The following is a 23,573-nucleotide window of genomic DNA, read 5'->3' on the forward strand; positions in this document are numbered from 1 at the left end:
TGTTTTTAGGAAAAAATTCATTTATTATTTTTGGTGGCACAGTGGTTAGCACTGCTGCTTCAGAGCCAGGGCCCAGATGACTGTCTATGTGGAGTTTGCACATTCTCCCAGTGGCTGCGTGGGTTTCCTCCCACAGTCCAAAGATGTGCAGGTTAGCTGGATTGACCATGCTAAATTGTCCCTTGTCAGGGTAAACGTGTGGTCATGGGGATAGGCCTGGGTGGGATTGTTGTCAGTACGGGCTCAAAGGGCCGAATGGCTTCCTTCTGCATTATAGGGATCCTATGATTCTATGGCCTGTCCCAGCAAGCCAGTACACATGAGCCCTCCATTAGTCGTTCACATCCTGATATCCATGGCGAGTGACATGCAATGTTGTAGTTAGCCTTCTCATGAACTAAATTGATTTTCTCTCTTACAGGGAGCAGGTTCAGACTAGCACAGGCAACATAAGCCCCAGATCCCAGGCTGAATGATGAGGATCCACTTGCAGAAGACCCATCACTGTGTTCACCCGTACCGTCCACCAGTGCACACACACGCACTGGTGGGTCACACATCAGGCTCAGGGTTATATTCTGGGACAACTCACTGACATGTCTCCACAGCATTAGAGGCAGTGACAGTTCAGGTCACTGGCACTCAGAGGACTGCTGGAGAACAAACACCCGCTGAATCAGCATCAGATGATGAGCCTCTGGATACAGCTGGAAACACGCTGGGGATACAAAATTAGATGGACAGAACATCAGGTAAAGTTGTGTAAAGGCAGTCAACAGACTAGAACAAAGGACAAAGGAAGTCATAGAATCCTACAGTGCAGAAGGCCGCCATTCAGCCCTTCAAGTCTGCACCGACCACAATCCCACCCAGGCCCTAACCCCATAATCACTGTTGATGTCCCCATGCCCCAAGTGGACCTTCCCCCTCTCCCCACCATCTTGTGGCTGTGTGAACAGTGACATACAGAAGCCACCCTCCCTCCCCCAATAATAAGACTTTTGAGTACCCCGCACTTTATTACATTTTCCCCATTTACAGGCTGTCTTGCCTCTCATGACCAAGACCATCCCATCTGCAGCTCAGTACCAAACCGGACACCCCTATCACCCGGGTGTGAGACTATAACCACACTGCACACCAAGCTGTGCCTGATCCCATTGAACACACAAACCTTGATGCTCCCTGGAGCGGGAAGCAACATGCGTGCCATGCATAGCCATATAGCATGATCTGCAAAGCGCCAGGACTGCCTTTAATCTCTCAACCCTCTGCCCCAGTCCAAGGACTTGGACTGTCTTTCGCTCAGTTCTCTGGTTCCTGCCGGATGAGGCACAAGACCTCCATGATCTGTGCAGCCCGTCCCTCTTGCGTACGCCTTCAGCCTGATGCCATACATTCCCTTCCCTCACATGCCACATGAGCCGCCCACCCTTTTCCTACACCAGAGTCTGCATGCATCCCTTCACATCTATGCAATCCGAATCTCACCCACCCCTCTTCTGTGTCTGTTTTCCAGTGTTCCATAAATTTATTTTCACAATGTATTCTATTCTATTTCATAAAGAAACATGGAACAAGAAATGGATAAAGATACATTTGTGAGATTTCTATCCTCCTACTCTAGAAATCTGGGCCCTGTTTTAATAGCAGCTCATGACAGAGATATTCACATTCTCTCTGTTTAACTTGTATCCATGATATGGAGATGCCAGCGTTGGACTGGGGTAAACACAGTAAGAAGTCTCACAACACCAGGTTAAAGTCCAACAGGTTTATTTGGTAGCAAAAGCCACTAGCTTTCAGAGCGCTGCTCCTTCGTCAGGTAAGTGGGAGTTCTGTTCACAACAGGGCATATAAAGACACAAACTCAATTTACAAAATAATGGTTGGAATGAGAGTCTTTACAGGTAATCAGAGGGCATTCGGCCTCTGATCTTCGGGGAAGCGTTCACCAAGGCGGCCTTCATGACACACGACAGCGCAGAGTCGCTGAGCAGAGACTGATAGCCAAGTTCCACACACATGAGGACGGCCTCAACCGGGATCTTGGGTTCATGTCACACTAACTGTAACCACCACAACTTACCTGGGCTTGCAAAATCTCACGAACTGTCCTGTCTGGAGACAATACACATCTCTTTAACCTGTGCTTAACGCTCTCTCTCCACTCACATTGTCTGTACCTTTAAGTCTTGATTACCTGTAAAGACTCGCATTCCATTATTTTGTAAATTGAGTTTGTGTCTTTATATGCCCTGTTGTGAACAGAACTCCCACTCACCAGACGAAGGAGCAGCTTTCCGAAAGCTAGTGGCTTTTGCTACCAAATAAACCTGTTGGACTTTAACCTGGTGTTGTGAGACTTCTTAACTTGTATCCCTCAGCTTCTAATATCAGTGACTCTTTTTCCATTATATTTGAGTCCTAAAATGGGAAATTCCAAAACTGTGGCACACACTGCTGCCTCAGTACCAGGGACCCGGGTTCAATTCCCAGCTTGGGTCACTGTCAGTGTGGAGTTTGCACGTTCTCTCTGTGTCTGCGTGGGTTTCTTCCGGGTGCTCCGGTTTCCTCCCACAGTCCAAAGATGTGAGGGTTAGGTTGATTGGCCATGCTAAATTGCCCCTTAGTGTCAGGGGGACTAGCAGGGTAAACGTGGGGTTACGGGAATAATGCCTGGGCGGGATTGTGGTCAGTGCAAGCTCAATGGGCCGAATGGCCTCCTTCTGCACTGTAGGGATTCTGTGATTGATTCTATGCATGCCATGTTCAAACTGTAATCCTATTTAAGATCCTATACAGGTGCACTGTTGCTATTTTGATCCTGTATTCCAGTATTCTCCAAATCCAAAACCAGAATTCTTTTTGTCCTTTTTTTCCAGTGGCAACTCTAAATGATCACAATGCTCCATTTGATATCTTATCAACCCTTAAGAAGATTTTCCTTGCAAGAATGGCGCATTGACACAGTGGTTAGCACTGCTGCCTCACAGCACCAGGCACTCAGGTTCAATTCCGGTCTTGGGTACTATGTGGAGTCTACACATTATACTTCCCCATTTGTGTATGAAATCATAGAAACTCTACAGTACAGAAAGAGGCCAGTCGACCCATCAAGTCTGCATCGACTACAATCCCACCCCAGGCCCTATCCCCACAACCCCACACATTTATCCCGCTAATCCCTCTAACCTACACATCCTGGGACACTAAGGGCGGCACGGTAGCACAGTGGTTAGCACTGCTGCTTCACAGCTCCAGGGACCTGGGTTCGATTCCCAGCTTGGGTCACTGTCTGTGTGGAGTTTGCACATTCTCCTCGTGTCTATGTGGGTTTCCTCCGGGTGCTCCGGTTTCCTCCCACAGTCCAAAGATGTGCGGGTTAGGTTGATTGGCCAGGTTAAAAAATTGCCCCTTAGAGGCCTGAGATGTGTAGGTTAGAGGGATTAGCGGGTAAAATATGTGGGGGTAGAGCCTGGGTGGGATTGTGGTCGGTGCAGACTCAATGGGCCGAATGGCCTCCTTCTGCACTGTAGGGTTTCTATGATTCTAAGGGGCAATTTAATATGGCCAATGAAGCAGGATTGATTTAGAACATAGAACATAGAAAAGCTACAGCACAAACAGGCCCTTTGGCCCACAAGTTGCGCCAAACATGTCCCTACCTACTAGGCTTACCTATAACCCTCTATCTTACTAACTTCCATGAACTTATCCAAAACTGTCTTAAAAGACCCTGATTTCCTGAAATAATCTCCCACGCTAGCAATGGAGAACCCCAAAGCACAATTTAAAACTGCGTAGCTTACATCAAACTTCAATCCAGCTAAGTCACCGAGTAAGAGGAACAGTGCAGCACAAGTCTTTCTTTTCTGTGGAACCACCTCTCTCTTCTCCCCTGTGCTGGTTACTCCAGTGCTGCACTTGTTCCATGCAGTGAAATGCCTGACGTGAAGGCAGCGGCTTTTAAATGTCCTTCCAGCGGGCTTGAGAGGCGGAATGTTATTAATGACCACTTTGTAGGTAGAAGGTGCCCAACTTTACCAGCAGTACAAAACCAAGATGCTGATTTAGACGACAACATGACATATCTTACTCTTCCTTAGTTAGCGAGCGAAGAAATCATGTTTTTAATTCCAAATAGCTTTCCTGTTGCTGTTCAGCCAACGTTTCTCATCTTAAACATTAGGCACTAATCCGCTGTGTTGGTCTGCTGGAGGCATCAACTTTGACTCAACCAATATTTTAAAATCAGGCAAAATAAAATGGGAAGCAAATAACTTTTTTCAGACAGGAACTACACATGTAATTTCTTTATTATTTCTTCAAAACTGTTCTATTGCAAGCAGTAAATTTCCTTCACGCTGCTATTTTCAACAGCAATAATGTCGGTCAAGTAAGTATTGGGAGAGGTGGGAGGGACGGGGGTGGATTACAGTCATTTGTGCTTTTGTAGCCAGGTTGTGTAAAGCCTATTAAATGGTATTCTTCAGTTTTATGACTTTCACTAGTTTTAAAAACCACACATGCTATAACATGCCTTTCTCCAAAGGCAACTCTTATGTAAGTGCCTCAGCACAGTCCATACTTTTATGGGTTCTGAAATGCAGCGACGCTATTCGTGCAGAACAAATAAAAATAGCTGCAGAAGCTCCATGAATTTATCAAGCTCTAATTAGCCAATAACCTCAGCACACAAGGAAAGGTTGCCAAATAGGGCAATAAAATGTCAGAAGAGCCCAACCATGTCCATTTATTCCTTAGCATGTGGCAACAAAATTTTTGAACAGTGGTCACAGTTCTAGTTTAAGATTAACAAATGATTATCATCCATCATTAATACTCATCTGAATTGATTTTTTTTTAAAAATTGGATACACAAAGGGCCCAATTCTCCCGTCGCCACGTGTTCGTTTTTTGGTGCGTCAGGTTGGGAGATGCGCGTGTCGGCCATTTCGCGGGAACGCATGCGTGTCTCCCACCGCCAGAGAGCATGCACAGTCAAGACCAAGCTGGAAACCAGCAAGAAGACCAGGCAAGTCATTTCAATCTGTTTTTAATGTCATTTAAATGCCATTATCAGGCCCGGGACTGAATTTTCCAGGTCCAATAGCATCTCCCACCCCGCCAGGAGTATTTCACTCCGGCGGGGTTTAGAGTAGCTCCCCATATTCAGGGAACTAGCGGGAGACCTGCTGGGGGCAATCGGGGCCCCCAGGGGTCAGGCAGAGGGGAATGGTGCTCCCTAGGCATGGGCATCCTGGCAGTGCCAGCCTGTGCCCCCGGCACTGCCCAAGGGATGAAGTCCCCATGCTCAGGGGGCACCTTGGCATTGCCCATGGGGCAAAAGACAGTGCCAAGGGGGCAGGCCTCAGGGCAATCGGTTGGGGGGGGGGGTGCGTGGGGAGGTCCCACTGCCACTCTGCATTGGGTGGTCGGGGCTGGAGAGAGGCCAGCGATCAGGGTGGGCTAAAGGGGGAGTCTGTTTCCTGTGGAAAGGTGTCTGCCTCGGTGGGGGGTATGTGGGGGGAGGTCAGGGCTAGGCTGGAAATGGGTGTGGCAGCATTGCGAGGGTCCCAGGCAAACAGGAGACTGACAGATTGGGGATTGCGCAGAGGCCCGGAACTGTCAGACTCTGGCGTGAATAGGCCCCGCTGCCCAAGCTTTTAATGATATTCATGATTGTGGCCTCTGCAGTGCACATAGTGTGGGAGATTAGAGTCTGAACTCCCACTGAAAAAACAATCGTGATTTACACCAGTTTTCCAACAAATTCAGAGTTTAGTATTGAAAATATTGCAACACATTGATCCACCTGTCAACGTAGGAAATTGCCCTGTTATGTCATGCCCACAAAAAGCAGGACAAATACATTCCAGCCAATTACTGTCCTTCAACATATCAATCATCTGCAAGGTGATGGAAGGTGTCATCGACAGTGCTATCAAGAAGCACTTACACCACAATAAACTGCTCGCTGATACACAGTTTAATTTCTCAGCTCCTGACTTCATTAAAGCCTTGGTCCAAGCATGGGCGACACGGTAGCACAGTGGTTAGCACTGCTGCTTCACAGCTCCAGGGACCTGGGTTCGATTCCCAGCTTGGGTCACTGTCTGTGTGGAGTTTGCACATTCTCCTCGTGGCTGCGTGGGTTTCCTCCGGGTGCTCCGGTTTCCTCCCACAGTCCAAAGATGTGCGGGCTAGGTTGATTGGCCATGCTAAAATTGCCCATGCTAAAATTGCCCTTAGTGTCCTGAGATGTGTGGATTAGTGGGTAAATATGTAGGGATATGGGGGTAGGGCCTGGGTGGGATTGTGGTCGGTGCAGACTCAATGGGCCGAATGGCCTCTTTTTGTACTGTAGGGTTTCTATGTTTCTATGAACAAAACAGGTGAGCTCAAGAGGGGAGGTGAGAGTGACTATTCTTGACATACAGTCAAAGAGGTTTACAGCATGGAAACAGGCCCTTTGGTCCAACTTGTCCATGCCGTCCAGTTTTTACCATTAAGCTCATCCCAATTGCCCATGTTTGGCCCCTTATTCCTCTACACCAATCTTACCCATGTAACTGTCTAAATGCTTTTTAAAAGACAAAATTGTACCCGCCTCTACTACTACCTCTGGCAGCTTGTTCCAGACACTCACCACCCTCTGATCAAAAACATTTCCCTTCTGGACCCTTTTGCATCTCTCCCCTCTCACCTTAAATTTATGCCTTCTGGTTTTAAACTCCCCAACCTTTGGGAAAAGATGTTGACTTTATCTATGCTGCTCATTATTTTATAGACCTCTATAAGATCATCCCTCAGCCTTCTATGCTCCAGGGGGAAAAGTCCCAGTCTATCTATCCAGCCTCTCCTTATAACTCAAACCATCAAGTCCTGGTAGCATCCTAGTAAATCTTTTCTGCACTCCTTCTAGTTTAATAAAAATTTTTCTATAATAGGGTGACCAGAACTGTACATAGTATTCCAAATGTGGCCTTACTAATGTCCTGTACAACTTCAACAAGACGTCCCAACTCCTGTATTCAATGTTCTGACCAATTAAACCAAGCACACCGAATGCCTTCTTCACCCTGTCCACATGTGACTCCGCTTTCAAGGAGCTATGAACCTGTACCCCGAGATCTCTTTGTTCTATAACTCACCCCAACGCCCTACCATTAACTGAGTAAGTGCTGCCCTGGTTCGATCTACCAAAATGCATCACCTCACATTTATCTAAATTAAACTCCATTTGCCATTCATTAGCCTACTGGCCCAATTGATCAAGATCCTGTTGCAATCCTAGATAACCTTCTTCACTGTCCACTATGCCACCAATCGTGGTGTCATCTGCAAACTTACTAGCCATGCCTCCTAAATTATATATAAATATAAATGACAAATAACAGTGGACCCAGCACCAATCTCAGACATATCGATGGTCACAGGCCTCCAACACTCTACAACCACCCTCTTTACAGGGCGGCATGGGTGGCTCAGTGGTTAATACTGCTGTCTCACAGCACCAGGGACCTAGGTTCAATTTCCGACTTGGGTCACTGTCTGTGCGGAGTCTCCCTGTGTCTGTGTGGGTTTCCTCCGGGTGCTCCGGTTTCCTCCCACAGTCCGAAAGAAGTGCTGGTTAGGTGCATTGGGCATGTTAAATTCTCTCTCAGCGTACCCGAACAGGCACTGAATGAGGCGACTAGGGGATTTTCACAGTAACTTCATTGCAGTGTTAATGTAAGCCTACTTGTGACATTAATAAATAAACTTTTAAACATTAAAACTTTAAACTCCTTCTGTCATCAAGCCAATTTTTAAAAATTGGCTACCTCACCCTGGATCCCGTGAGATTTAACCTTATGCAACAATCTACCATGTGGTACCTTGTCAAAGGTCTTGCTAAAGTCCATGTAGACAACGTCAACTGTACTGCCCTCATCTACCTTCTTGGTTACCCCTTCAAAAAACTCAATCAAATTTGTGAGACATGATTTTCCACTCACAAAGCCATGCTGACTTTCCCTAATCAGTCCTTGCTTCTCTAAATGCCTGCAGATCCTGTCTCTCAGAATATCTTTTAACAACTTGTCCACTACAGACGCTAGGCTCACTGGTCTGTAGTTCCCAGGCTTTTCCCCGCAGCCCTTCTTAAACAAAGGCACAACATTTGCCACCCTCCAATTTTCAGGCACCTGAAGTAGCGATTCAAATATTTCTACTAGGGCACCCGAAATTTCCTCCCTAGCCTCCCACAACGTCCTCAGATAAACTTCATCAGGTCCCAAGGATTTATCTACCTTGATGCGCTTTAAGACTTCCAGCACCACCTACTCTGTAATATATACACTCCTCAAGACATCATCATTTATTTCCCCAAATTCCTTAACATCCATGCCTTTCTGAATGTTAAATACTGTTGAGAAATATTCATTTAGGATCTCATCCATTTCTTGTGGATCGCACATAGATGACCTTGTTGATCCTTAAGAGGCCCTGTTCTCTCCCTAGTAACTCTTTTGCCCTTTATGTATTTGTAGAAGCTCTTTGGATTCTCCTTTGCCTTATCTGCCAAAGCAATATCATGTCCCCTTTTATATCAAGGCAGTATTTGATTGAGTGTAGCAAAGGAGTCCTGGCAAAACTGAAGTCAATGAGAATAAGAGGAAAAACTCTCATTCTTTGGAGACATACCTAGCGCAAAGAAAGATGGTTGTGGTTGCTGAGGGTCATTCATCTCGCCTCCAGGTTTGTTGAAGATTGCACAATGTTCTGCATCATTCACAACTCAACTATTTAATCTATATCACTGACTTGGATAAAAGGATGGAATGTAAGGTTGCTAACTTTATTGACAAAAAGACAGATAGGAGTATAGGTTGTGAAGAAGACTTGAGTTAGCAAATGGACATAGATAGGTTAAGTGAATGGACAAGAAAATGGTAAATGGAGAATAATGGGGGAAAATGTGTACTTGTACACTTCCATAGGAAGAATAGAAAACTGATATACTATTTAAATGGAGAGAGATCACAAACTCTGGGGCTCAGAGAGACCTGGATTTCCTGATACATGAATTTTAAAAAGTTGGTATGCAGATAGAGCAAATGATTAGAAAAGCAAATGGAATGTTGGCATTTTATTGACCTTGTACTCATTGGAGATTAGATGAATGAGAAATTATCTTGTTGAAACATTAAAGATCCTGAGAGAAATTGACGGGGTGGATGCTGAAAGGATGTTTCCTCCTATGGAGGATAATAGAACTGGGGAAGACAATTTGAAAATAAAAGGTCTACCATTTCAGATGGAGATGAGAGGAAATTTCTCCAATTCGCATTAGCATATGGGATTCTCTTCCTCAGAGACCAGTGGAGGCTGGGTCATTGAATATTACATGGCTGAGTTAAATTTTTGATTAACAAGGGAGTCAAAGATTATAGGGGTAGAAAGGAAAGCGGAGTCAAGGCCACAAGTAGATCAGTCATGATCTTATCAAATAGTGGAGAAGGCACGAGGGGCCAAATGACCTACTCCTGCTCCTAGTTCAGATGCTCAGATTCTGAAGCAGTCCGTGTCAATATGCAGCAAGACCTGCAAACTTCCCTCCAAGCCACACACCATCCTGGCTTGGAAATATATCACCATCCTTCACTTTCACTGTATCAAAATCCTGGAAGTCCCTTTAAAATAGCATTGTGGGTGTACCTGCAAGAAGTTAGCTCACCACCATCTTCACAAAGGCAATTAGGGATGGGCAACAAATGCTGGTCTTGTGAGCGACATACAATTCCCATGAAAGAATCAAAAAAGAAGAAAATGCCCTGACGTCTACAGAATCAGAAGCTCCGAGGACACTTCTTTCAGTCTAACTCCCAACAAGCAAGCAAACAGTCTCAGGGTTACAGAACGTGAGTTAGCAGCTGCCTGGCTGAGAAACTCTTTCTAAGAAAGAAAGACAGCTGTGTGAGCTTGGCAAGGACAACCACCCCATTTCAGTGCTATCATATTTCACTCAGAATGTACAATATTTCTGAGTGGTAGCAAAATACTAATAATATTGACTTTCAGTATTGATTACACCAAAAAATATACATCTTTCCGTCAAACAGAAAGTACTCTATGTTTCTTCATTTGATTTGATTTGATTTATTGTCACATGTACTAACATACAGTGAAAAGTATTGTTTCTTGCGCGCAATACAGACAAAACATACCGTTCATAGAGAAGGAAAGGAGAGAGTGCAGAATGTAGTGTTACAGTCATAGCTAGGGTGCAGAGAAAGATCAACTTAATGCAAGATAAGTCCATTCAAAAGTCTGACAGCAGCAGGGAAGAAGCTGTTCTTGAGTCGGTTGGTATGTGACCTCAGACTTTTGTATCTTTTTCCCGACAGAAGAAGGTGGGAGAGAGAATGTCTGGGATGTGTGGGGTCCTTAATTATGCTGGCTGCTTTGCCGAGGCAGCGGGAAGTGTAGACCGAGTCAATGGATGGGAGGCTGGTTTGGGTGATGGATTGGGCTACATTTACGACCTTTTGTAGTTCCTTGCGGTCTCTGGCAGAGCAGGAACCCATACCAAGCTGTGATACAACCAGAAAGAATGCTTTCTATGGTGCATCTGAAAAAGTTGGAGAGAGTCGTAGCTGACATGCCAAATTTCCTTCGTCTTCTGAGAAAGTAGAGGCGTTGGTGGGGCTCTCTTAACTACAGTGTCAGCATGGGGGGACTAGGACAGGTTGTTGGTGATCTGGACACCTAAGAACTTGAAGCTCTCGACCCTTTCTACTTCATGCCCATTGATGTAAACAGGGGCATGTTCTCCTTTATGCTTCCTGAAGTTAATAACAATCTCCTTCGTTTTGTTGACATTGAGGGAGAGATTATTGTTGCTGCATCAGTTCACCAGATTCTCTATCTCATACCTGTACTCTGTCTTGTCATTGTTTGAGACCCATCCCACTACGGTGGTGTCGTCAGCAAACTTGGAAATCGAATTGGAGGGGAATTTGGTCTCACAGTCATAGGTGTACAAGGATAGTAGGGGGCTGAGAACACAGCCTTGTGGGGCACCGGTGTTGAGGGTGATCATGGAGGAGGTGTTGTTGCCTATCCTCACCAATTGTGGTCTGTGAGTTAGGATGTTCAGTCGCAGAGGGAGGTGCCCTGGCCCAGGCCATGGAGTTTGGAGATGAGTTTCGTGGCAATAATAGTGTTGAAGGCAGAAGGAACTCTTCAAAATGCAGCTAATGAAAATACAACAAAACTTACTCCAACTTATAAATCAAAGAAAGGGTTTAATAAAGAAACCTCATTACTCCAAACTTGGGGCCTCGCCGTGGGCCATTCCAAGCTCCCCACAATTCTACATAGTTCCTTATTTATAGCGAATCAGCTGGTCAGCTGACTATTACAACACTCTGTAATTGGTTCCATGGTTTACTGGGTCAACTGATCCTTACATCTTGTCCCCATTGGTCACATTACATCCAATATAAAGTTGTCACCAGTTACATTCTAACACTCTAAAGCCACATGGTTCAATTTCCGATATTTGTTGTGCCTTTACAGGTCAGAGTTATAATCCATCCTTAGAAACTTGAACATAGAACAGAAAATTTGGGTGAATCAACCTATCTGAATTTGCACTTTGTTTCAGTACTTTTAAACAAGGTGCCTCTGGAGCAGTGCGTGGTCCATGGACCGCTCACCCAAAAATATGTCACTGATAGATAACGCCAGAGCCAAGGCTATATGACAGAACAGGCCACAATGCTCTGTCCATCATTCACATGATGTCACACAACCTGACAGTTTGAATGTTTCAAACACATGTATTCTCTTGTAGCACTGATGAAAAGATTTATAATTTTGTATCAGGTTTGAATGAAACATTTACTAAAATTTAATTACAAATGAATGTATATAAATTTATTACATTTAATAATGAAAAAGCAGTGAAATATTTAAAGCTCTCAAATGTCCCACTATTTCTGATGAGCTTTTCTTTGGTGACAAACAAAAGCAGGTGGGTTCGGACTAGTGTGTGGTCTATGGGGTCTTTTAGTGCCATCACTAAAGAGAAATGATAGGAGGTAATAATGAAAGACAAAAAAAAAAATTTTCTGAAACTGCTCGAAGGATATAAAAAAAGTACTGCCATTGAAAGCAACCAGGCAAAAACTAGTAATTAGGTTGTAAAATTTCTAGAGCTTTGCTTATACCTTTGGGTGGGTGAGGCTAAAGAGAAGGAACAATTGCGCTTCAAAACAAATCAACAAGGAAATAAATAGAGGGCATATGACTTAGAAGTTAAGGGGCGAACTAATCACAGAATTTTACAGTGCAGAAAGAGGCCTTTCAGCCCATCAAATCTGCACCGACCACAATCCCACCCAGGCCCTATCCCCACAATCCCATACATTTAGCCTAGCTAGTCCCCCCGACACTAAGGGGCAATTTAACATGGTCAATTCACCTAACTAGCACATCTTTGGACTGTGGGAGGAAACGGAGTACCCGGAGGAAACCCACGCAGACATGAGGAGAACGTGCAAACTCCACACAGACAGTGACTCAAGCCGGGAATCGAACCTGGGTCACTAGCGCTGTGAGGCGGCAGTGCTAACCACTGTGCCACCCCATGTGGCACCGTGCCGTGGTGTACAAGATCTGTGCAAATATCATTGGTGAGCACCAACTTCTTCCTAGAATAAAATAACAAAGCATAAAACATAACCATATAAGAGAGCATTAGGGGACAAATGAATGTACCAACATCAGAGAAACATCACAAGACTAGTAATGCAGGGACCCAGGATAGAGGATCCAGGTTCAAACCCCACCATGGCAGATGGTGAAATTTGAATTCAATAAGTTCTGGAATTAAGAGTCGAATGACCATGAAACTATTGTCGAGTGTTGTAAAAATCCATCTGGTTCACTGATGCTTTTTAGGGAAGGAAATCTGCCATCCTCACCTAGTCTGGCCTACATGTGACTCCACATCCAGAGCAAGTCTCAAATGGACTAAGCAAACCACTGTAGGGCAATTAGGGATGGGCAATAAATGCTGATGTCCAGCCAGCGACACCCAATCCCATGAATGAATAAAAGAAAAGTAACTTGTCAGACAGCAGAGGTCATCAGCAGAGGGGCGGCACGGTAGCACAGTGGTTAGCACTGCTGCTTCACAGCTCCAGGAACCTGGGTTCGATTCCCGGCTTGGGTCACTGTCTATGTGGAGTTTGCACATTCTCCTCGTGTCTGCGTGGGTTTCCTCCGGGTGCTCCGGTTTCCCCCCACAGTCCCAAGATGTGCGGGTTAGGTTGATTGGCCATGTTAAAATTGCCCCTCAGTGTCCTGAGATGCGTAGGTTAGAGGGATTAGTGGGTAAAATATGTAGGGATATGGGAGTAGGGTCTGGGTGGGATTGTGGTCGGTGCAGACTCGATGGGCCCAATGGCCTCTTTCTGTACTGTAGGGTTTCTATGATTTCTATGATCAATGGCCCTGAATTTTCTCAGGAGTTTCACTGGACCACCAAATCTTTACACCTGTTAATCATAAAGGACCCAATTGCACTGAGTGTCTGACTTTGCGTTGCTTTGTCCAGTTGACCTTTTAAGAGACTGAATTTCCATGACCCTTTATTAAACACCAATATCAGCAGGTAACTTGATATGAGAAGTTCCTGTACAAGGAGTTCCTGTTGTCCCAAGACTTGGTGCAGGGCTGGGTACCAACTGTGCCATACCAGGCTCCAGCTAGGAGGAAAGGAGTAGGAGTTCAGGCAAGGGGAACAACTTGAATCCTCAAAGGAAAGACTGCTGTCTTTTAACTCCTTTGTACAGATTAGAAGGGGAGATGGCCAGAGCATGTGAGGTGAGGAAACACACCTCCAAAAATGCCAAACACTGATTTTTTCTAACTGCTATGGGGTAGGTAGTAATACATATGCTTGCAGACCTCAAAGTAAATGTGCTGCCTTGCGGTAACAGTGTAAACTCTGGTAGAATTAGCACTGAAATGCACCAGTGGACTTAAAGCTTGGGTAACCTCTGGGATTCATGATGTGGGGATGCCGGCGTTGGACTGGGGTAAACACAGTAAGAAGTTTAACAACACTAGGTTAAAGTCCAACAGGTTTATTTGGTAGCCAAATAAATAGGCTACCAAATAAACCTGTTGGACTTTAACCTGGTGTTGTTAAACTTCTTACTGTATTAACCTCTGGGATCACAGCCCTCAGATTATCGGAAAATGCTGGAAAATCTCAGCAGCTCTGATGAAGGGTCATCCAGACTTGAAACGTTGGCTCTATTCTCTCTCCACAGATGCTGTCAGACCTGCTGAGATTTTCCAGTATTTTCTGTTTTTGATACAGATTCCAGCATCCGCAGTAATTTGCTTTCACCACAGATTATCAGAACTGACATGGTTTTCCGTTTTCTAATGAAGACATACATAGAAATAAAGTTGCCTTACAAAACATTCATATTAAGCAAAATATTTTAAATCTCAAGTGCGTTAAATAGAAAAATAGCAACTAGAAGCAGGAGGAGGCCATTCGGCCCTTCGAGCCTGCTCCACCATTCATTTTGATCATGGCTGATCGAATTCAGTATCCCGATTCCCTCCCTTCCCCCCACAAAATCCTTTGTTCCCTTTAGCCCCTAGAGCTATATCTAATTTCTTTTTGATAGAAATGTAGAAATAGCCATTAAAACATTTTTTTTATACAATTGGAATCAATAGACTAACATTCATTATCAAAAATGCCACGGTCACAATCTCTACCTTTGAAATTTCCACCAAAAATCAAATTTTACCATCAAATCACTCGATTTTAAAAGTTTATTAGTAAACATTCAACAGTGCCACAGGTCAAATGACATTTCAGCTTGACTGCATCTGGGCAACAGGAAATCATAAAATAATTGCTTTTTAAAAAAATTATAGAAAAGTGCCATTACAATTTTGATTTGAAAATAAATTGAATTTTGTACAAGTTAAATATATTCTACAGCTTAAAGAGAATTTTTATTTCTCTTCAATCAAACCCAGCAATTGATCTATTTCTTGGTGGAAACAGAAGAGTAATTCTATTACTGATACTATTTATACCCATACATATTCAAAAACAAAACAGTAAATGATAGGAATTGGTACTGGAAAACCTCCAATAAGATATCAAAGATGAACTATCTCTGCAGAAAAGATTTGAGAAAATCATTTTGTTTATCTGAGGAAACACAATGTGATTTGTAAGCTGTACTGAAATACTTCAGTGTGCAGTGTCCCCAGAAAGCCGAAGGCTTAAGAAGAAATGTGATTGCTGGTTTATGTTACTGACAAAACATACCAAAGTACTCCAGGGTATGTGCACACCATTTTCATCTGCAAAATATGCATTTTTTACAAAAGCAAGGCTTTTCATTCAAGTTTCTCTACATGCTAAGTTCTTGAGTTCTTATGAGGGTGGACGTTGAAGAATTAAGGCCATGAACCACCCCAGAAGCAGGAAGGGAAGGTGAGAAGAGAAACCATCCTTTTCACATCAGCTCGATCGGGCAAGAGGCCAGACAGTCTCCAGCACTTCACGACAGTCATACACAACACTGGATTATGATTTGGGCAAGTGTTTGGGGGTCTTGCCAATTGTCAACTCCTGTTCCTGATTCATATGTGCCAGTGAGGGGTGTATGTATCGAGGGTAAAAAGACACTACCTCTTGCTTTAAAATTCGTTCTGGTTTCTCATGAAACATAATAGATTTCCCCTATTTCCTTTGTGATACACCACAGAACTATATAACGTTGTCACAGATAGACTCAGAGGTTTACAGCATAGAAACAGGCCCTTCGGCCCAACGTGTGCATACCACAAGAATCACTTCTCTGGAACAGCATAAATCTCACTTTACGGCACATGAATTAATGGAAATAATTTGAAATTATCAACAATAACTATATTTTAACAGATAGATCTGGATTTTCACAGTTGAGGAGACCTTTAAAAATGGTGGGTGGGATCAAATTCAGGGATTCCTGCCAACATCACTGGCACCCCGAAGTTGCACAGGATCATTGCACAGGGGTAGGATTAGTAAGTTTGCGGATAACACACAGATTGACCACATGATTAACAGTGAGGCGGAGTGTCTTGGGCTACAAGAAGATATAGATGGAATAGTCAAATGGGTAGATAAGTGGCAGATGGAATTTAACCCCAAAAAGTGTGAGGTGATACATTTTGGAAGGAGTAATTTGACAAGGAAGTATTCAATAAATGGTAGGACACTAGGAAGTCCTGTGGAACAAAGGAACCTTGGCGTGTTTGTCCACAGATCTCTGAAGGCAGAAGGGCATGTTAGTAGGGTGATGAAAAAGACATATGGGACACTTGTCTTTATCAATCAAGGCATAGATTACAAAAACAAGAAAGTCATGTTGGAGTTGTATAGAACTTTGGTGAGGCCACAGCTAGAGTAATGTTTGCAGTTCTGGTCACCAGATTATAGGAAGGACGTGCTTGCACTGGAGGGGATGCAGAGGAGATTCACCAGGATGCTGCCTGGGATGGAGCATTTAAGTTATGCAGAGAGGTTGGGGTAGGCTTGGGTTGTTTTCTTTGGAGCAGAGAAGTCCGAGGGGTGACCTGATCAAGGTGTACAAGATTATGAGGGGCATGGACAGAGTGGATAAGGAGCAGCTGTTCCCCTTAGTTGAAGGGTCACAAGAGGACATAGGTTCAAAGTGAGGGACAGGAGATTTAGGGGGAGTTGGGATGTGAGGAAAGCCTTTTTTACCCAGAGGGTGGTGACGGTCTGGAATGCGCTGCCTGGGAGGGTGGTAGAGGAGGGATGCCTCACATCCTTTAAAAAATACCTGGATGAGCATTTGGCGCATCATAACAGTCAGGGCTATGGGCCAAGTGCTGGCAGATGGGATTAGGTGGGAGTTCAGGTGTTTCTAATGTGTTGGTGCAGACTCGAGAGAATGAAGGACCTCTTCCGCACTGTATGGTTTTATGATTCTATAATGATGCAGGTAGTGGACCCGCATCCTGCGCCCCCAACACGGCCAGCTCCACTGAGAGGGTTGGTATGTCCAAGCCCTTCTGCCATTTTTATGGAGTCTCGCCAGTCTATGACCTGCTCAGTGATCTCAGAGGAAGCGTGAACTATAGTTTGGATTTGGGAACCTTTTGAAAGACAACTTCAAAAGTCTTACTCATGCCCCACATATGCCTTCCATGTTAACCCAACGCATGGCACTTCCACCCATTGCCCAATGACCCAGTATACAGTCTGTACACAATCAATGAACCCTACAGTAACAATGGCATGTTTGTAACTGCTTTAAAAAACCCATTCATAATTTTCTTTTAAAAGATCTTTTGCTGCTGCAAGCCTATAAAAGTGTCAATCAACCTGACCTTTTAGATGATCAATTACAAGCAATAAGCATCTGGTGCCTCTATTTTGTGTAATAAACATCGAACCATTTGTAAGAGTTCCTGGGCAAAATAGGGTCATTACCACATCATAAAGCTGTACTTTCTCCCTAGCTGTCTCAACAAAAGAAGTTAATTCTTTTATGGGAGTCTGTGCTCTTAGCCAATTGCAGGAATAAAAACTAAATTCATTAAAACCCTGTAATACACCTTAATAGAATCAGAATGGTGCATGTCCATGATCGAAAAGTGGAACATTTATTTTACTTCTCACTGTGTTGCAGCACTTTCTGGTTTGTTACAGCACAATACAAAGATATCCAGTAATGTGTCCAGTCAGCAGTTTCTGCTGTTGCAGAAGGGGGGGAGGGGGCGGTTTCACACAGGGTGGTGAGTGCCTGGAACAAGCTGCCAGAGGTAGTAGTAGAGGCAGGTACAATTTTGTCTTTTAAAAAGCACTTAGACAGTTACATGGGTACGATGGGTATAGAGGGATATGGGCCAAATGCGGGCAATTGGGATTAGCTTAGGGGTTTTAAAAAAAAGGACGGCATGGACAAGTTGGGCCGAAGGGCCTGTTTCCATGCTGTAAACCTCTATGACTCTATGTTGCCTCAATGGGAACATTCTAATGCCTTATTAGTTATGCTTTGACAGAAATGCATACATGGATTTTAGACTTTGGTGTTAACATCTTTCAAACAATGAACAGTTATCTACAGTAGATATGTGTTCACTGATTAGGGTCAATCATGCCCAACTCACTTCACATCAGAGGCATACAGCATTGCATGGGATTTCACTTGAGCATACATATCGAGGCACTGACTGAAATTGTGGCGTGGTTGAATTATGATATAGATGCTTGTAATGTTTCATTCTGCTAATAAATATAGACTGAGTAAAGACTGGCTCCAATATCATCCTTCACCAACTGGCTTTCCAGATTATCATGTGGCAGCAGAAAATGGTTACACAAAGATGAAAGTTGAAAGCCAAAACAAAATCAGGAAGACAATTTTCGGAGCATTGAGAGTTATAGCAGAAAGCAAGTACCAATTGTCAGAGTATGATTACCCCCCAATGTTCTCGGAGATGGGACCCTATGCCCAGTGGGTGAATGATGTGGGTATGTAGACAGGGGTTGTGTCCCTACTAATGAGAAAATAAGATATGGTTTTAGCATTGTCACTTCTTACAAGAAGTAAAATCAGAAATAAAAAGTTTTTTGTGAGCTGGATGCCCATCTGTTGGATACTGGTGAAGGTTTAAACCATTTAAGGGCAGAATTCTCCCACCCTGGGACTAGGTCCTGTGGCAGGAGCAGGAACGTAGATTGTTTCCCACTGCTGAGGCTGGCAGAAAAACACGCTAAATCTTACAGCCCTGGCCTCATTAATTATCAACCAGGTATTAGTGCGTTTTCCATGGCGGGACTGGCCTGATGGTGCGTAGTCCACCATCCTATCAGGGCGCCAAGTTGAAAACTCATCCAATGTCACTGAATCACTCACTATTGAAGAAAGAATGTGGACCTCCCAAAAATGAAGATAGATCTCTGGGTGTGCTCTGAGGCTGGAAGATGGACCTCCTCTCAGACACCAGATCTGGAAGATCTACGTGTAGATGCTCCCTCCTCCCACTGCTATAGTGTTCCGAGGTCTAGGGTTGCCAGCAGCCTCCATCCTGAACTCCGGAGGCAGCCCCAGGCAGTGTTTAGATGAATCCTGACATCTGCGTGCCACGCTGTTCACAACTGGCGTGTTTTCTTGCTGGCACCGCGGAGAATTGTGCTCGGGTGCCCAGGCCTTCTGCACCCATTAGGTAGATGTAAATAAGGTTCACACCAGCCTCCAGTAGTTTTCCCAATTTGCCATGGCGGAAAATTCAAGCCAGCGTTAAATCGATTTTTGGGCCTCCTGCCAAGTTCTCCCTCCGTCCATCACTGAATCCACCAGTAGGGGCATGGGAGAATCCTGCCCTAAGAGCTTTTGCATAAAATTTACATGATAATCAAATAATACATGAAGTGTAACCAAACTTCGATAAATTGAGAAATCAATTTGTTATTCATAGAAACCCTACAGTGCAGAAAGAGGCCATTTGGCCCATCGAGTCTGTACCGACCACAATCTCACTCAGGTCCTACTCCCATATCCCTACATACTTACCCGCTAACCCCTCTAACCTACGCATCTCAGAACACTAAGGGGCAATTTTAGCACGGCCAATCAACCTAACCCACACATCTTTGGACTATTCGATGGAGGAATACATCATGGATTTTAACAGACTTTATAAAGATTTGAGGAAATTCTATTTAGAGATCCCTAGTTCAGTGCTAGCATTTATGTTGTTGAATTATGCTAACATATCACTTGTGCTCAGACTCCTGTTATACCTGGTGTTTGGTTCTCAGAGAGACTCACTATTAGATCAGATGTCTGCTGTCTCGAAAAAAATCCCAAGGAAACAGTCATTTCCTGTCTTGGTGAAACAAATGGGACATTCTGCAGTGACACAAAGAATAGAGGATTCAATGATTCCAGGGTTTCGAAATGGTCCAGGTACTGGGCTAAGGCCTCTGTACAATGAAGGGGTTATAAAGAGGAAAAATGGGGATCAAAGCAACTTTAATAAAAACAGAAGATGACAGAATTGGAACAGCAATAATCAATGAATTAATCCCAGAAATATCCAAGGAACAGCTGATAGATACTTCAAATGTGACAATGTATCATTGAGTTAAACTGCCCGACGCATGGTTCTTGAAACAACATGTGACAGAGAATTCAGAGGTCAAAGTTCAGTCAGTCAGGAGATCTTCAGACCCTGGAGGAACATCTCAATTTGGTACTAGGTCCTTCGGTGAGTAACGAATCTGGGCGGACAGTTGCAAAAGGTAAACTCATCAGTCCGCGATCAAGGTCCTCCTCAGTAGCTGCTCGGCTACAGTTCCACATTTACAACTGGGATCCCTGTATCATGATGTGGAGATGCCGGCGCTGGACTGGGGTAAGCACAGTAAGAAGTCTCACAACACCAGGTTAAAGTCCAACAGGTTTATTTGGTAGCAAATGGTATTTGCTACCAAATAAACCTGTTGGACTTTAACCTGGTGTTGTGAGACTTCTTACTGTGCTTATCCCTGTATCAACCATTGATGAATGTGAGTCTACCATAGGCCACTTGGCCCATTGAGTCTGCTCTGCCATTCAATCATGGCTGATATTTTTCTCATCCCCATTCTCCTGCTTTTTCCCCATAACTCCTGATCCCCTTATTAATCAAGAACCAATCTATCTGTCTTAAAGACACTCAATGACCTGGTCTCCACAGCCTTCCGCGGAAAAGAGTTCCACAGATTCACCACTCTCTAGCTGAAGAAATTCCTCATCTCTTTTTTTTTTTAAAAAGGAGCATCCCTTTAGCCTGAGGGTGTGCCCTCTGGTTCTAGTTTTTCCTACTAGTGGAAACATCCTCTCCACGTCCACTTTATCCAGGCCTCGCAGAATCCTGTAAGTTTCAATAAGATTCCCCCTCATCCTTCTAAACTCCCAACAAGTACAGACCCAGAGTCCTCAACCGTTCCTCATACGACAAGCTCTTCAGTCCAGGGATCATTCTTCAATCCAGGGATCTACTGCAGGAGTCACCCGATGATCTCCTGCATCAGGCCCAGTTCTCTTCCTTAAATGATCCACATTTTTTTTTACACAATGACTTTTAATTTCTACACTGTAGGAGACTGGCCTCGTTTTTTCCACAAGAACTTCCTCTTTATTACAAGGATGTTTATTCCACAGGCCAAACGGGCTCTCCTCTAAAGCTGGGCTGAACTCACAGCAATCTGCTCACCCTCTCAATCTGACCACGAAACTGGAAACTGTCTCTCCGGGGGAGTAAAATGGTTTTAAAGGTGCTACGCTATCACAGTCTCCAACAAAGTAGGAAGCGTTACAATGCTGTTTTTGATGCTCTTCAGCATATAAAACAATGAGTTTTAAAATATGAATAGGTTAAATGTCCAAATTGCATTATTAACACCAAATCAACATAATCTCAGATTACCCCAACTTTATCAGAAAGATTATCATTTTAGCAACACATAAAATGGGGATTCTTCAATAAATAATGTTCTACACCATGCAATCCTCCACTCGATCTCACGGTGGCACAGTGGTTAGCACTGGGATCACTGTCTACGTGGAGTCTGCACGTTCTCCCTGTGTCTGCGTGCGTTTCCTCCCACAGTCCAAAAGACATGCTGGTTAGGTGCATTGACTGTCCTAAATTCTCCCTCAGTGTACCCGAACAGGCGCCGGAGTGTGGCAGCTAGGAGACTTTCACAGTAACTTCATTGCAATGTTAACATAAGCCTATTTGTGACACTAATAAATAAACTTAAGGATTCAATGCACTAATTTAAATAATAAACTAAACTAAACTATAACACCATGGAGATGCAACAAATGGTAGGAAGATTTTTTGCTATTGAGAGGGAAGGGGAAAACCAACTTCGATACAGCTCCTTTTGCCAATCAGGCCAGCAGTAGAAAACATGTTGCAACTGCCATGTACAAACAAGAAAAGGTGGGGAGAAAATGTCTCATTAAAGAGGGAAAATGGGTACAGTTAAGCCAATCTATAGTGCAAGACGCTGCACTAACCATATTTAGCAAAATAATCAGAGTGAACAAACGGCAATGGAAAATAATCCTGCTGCTAGCAGAACCAGACTTTACCCAGACATTACTTTAATGTCTGGACTGCCACATCTTATATAACTGCAGGGAGCCGCAACAAATAGCATTCATTAGCACAGCTAAACAACATGGGGAAGAAGAAAAACTTGCAAGAAAAAGCAAGAACATGTGCTCATATACTCCTTACACTGTACTTGTTGCTGTCAGATAGCAGGGCTATAAACAATAAATCATGTCAGCAATCTCGACAGTGTAGGAAAGTAGTGTTATAGCAAGAACAATAAATACACCATGCATTGTAGACAGTAAATAAAAATCTGATTTAACATTTAACTTTGCTCATAACATAATATGCACAAATGTCAATCACGCTGATCTTCAAGTTGAAAACTTGATTCGATATTGACTGGTCAATAGCAAAGTGTGAACTTCTTATCTCCAGAAAGGCATTACTACCACATGCTGTCTGGTTAAAATGCTACTCTAATTAGTAGTTATTATAAACTGTTAACCAATGCAAATCAATCTAATTTTTACCGAGCAAAAAAATTGTACTTAACAATTTATATTAAAGAAACAGAAAATCATCTTTTTCAAAATTGTTTAAAGGCAAATATCATTTTTCTGTGCTTGGCCGCTTAAGTTTTGATAGGTTTAGAAATTCAATATATACTATCCATCAGTACATACTGAGACTGATCAAGATCAACAGAAATGACCACTTGCTTTTGGCTGGTCAAACATACAACATTAATTTCTAAACTGTATCTCATCTTCTGCTTCCAGTTATGATATATGACAAATGTATAAAATTAATTAATTTTTTTTACTTTACAACTCAAGCCAGCATCAGAAATCTCTTGAGAAATGTAAATATCTACACCTGAGCATATTCTTTAGGTCCAGCACCACGACAAGCAAAGCGCAATAGCTTTTCTTACCCGATCGTCTACGAAAGTATGCTCCATGTACGGTGAAGTCTCCAGAAAATGTTCTTGGCATAGATTACAACAATTGGACTAGTTTAGAGAGACACTGCTTAATACCAATGCATGACTTTTCTAAGTGTGAAAGTATTTCTGTTTGACACAATCCCATCATTTCCCTAGTTCCTCCCTTCCGTGTTCTCTCTCTCCAGACTAAATGCTATTTCTCCAGCTGTCCACTGCCTCAGCATGTTAAATGCCCTCAGGCGGCACAATAACGTTGCACTAGCATGCTCAGTAAAGAAAACCATTAACAGAGAAAAATATTCTGTCACAAAGGAATTATTCATTCTTTGACTGCAACATAAGTCTGACAATCAAGAGGTTGGGAAGGAAATTCAAATCTTCTGTTTTTGCAACGTACAGATTAATTTAGGTGCTCATTAGTAAAGTGCTCCGGTATAAATTTGAAAATAGCTTATAAGAC

The 23,573-nt window shown here is 43.5% G+C and overlaps 1 protein-coding gene across 1 annotated transcript in view; it reads right to left on the minus strand.

The window, feature by feature from the left end:
- The window catches only part of LOC144495163 (regulator of G-protein signaling 12-like), a 136,801-nt gene extending 113,500 nt beyond the window's left edge, over window positions 1-23,301 (minus strand). The window contains exon 1 of the mRNA XM_078215155.1: window positions 23,102-23,301. Within this exon, the coding sequence (XP_078071281.1) occupies window positions 23,102-23,128 (27 nt within the window). The 5' untranslated portion in view covers window positions 23,129-23,301. The remainder of the gene's footprint in view (window positions 1-23,101) is intronic.
- Between the last annotated feature and the right edge of the window lie 272 nt (window positions 23,302-23,573).

Source organism: Mustelus asterias, chromosome 6 (assembly GCF_964213995.1).
Source record: "Mustelus asterias chromosome 6, sMusAst1.hap1.1, whole genome shotgun sequence".
Lineage (NCBI taxonomy): Eukaryota > Metazoa > Chordata > Chondrichthyes > Carcharhiniformes > Triakidae > Mustelus > Mustelus asterias.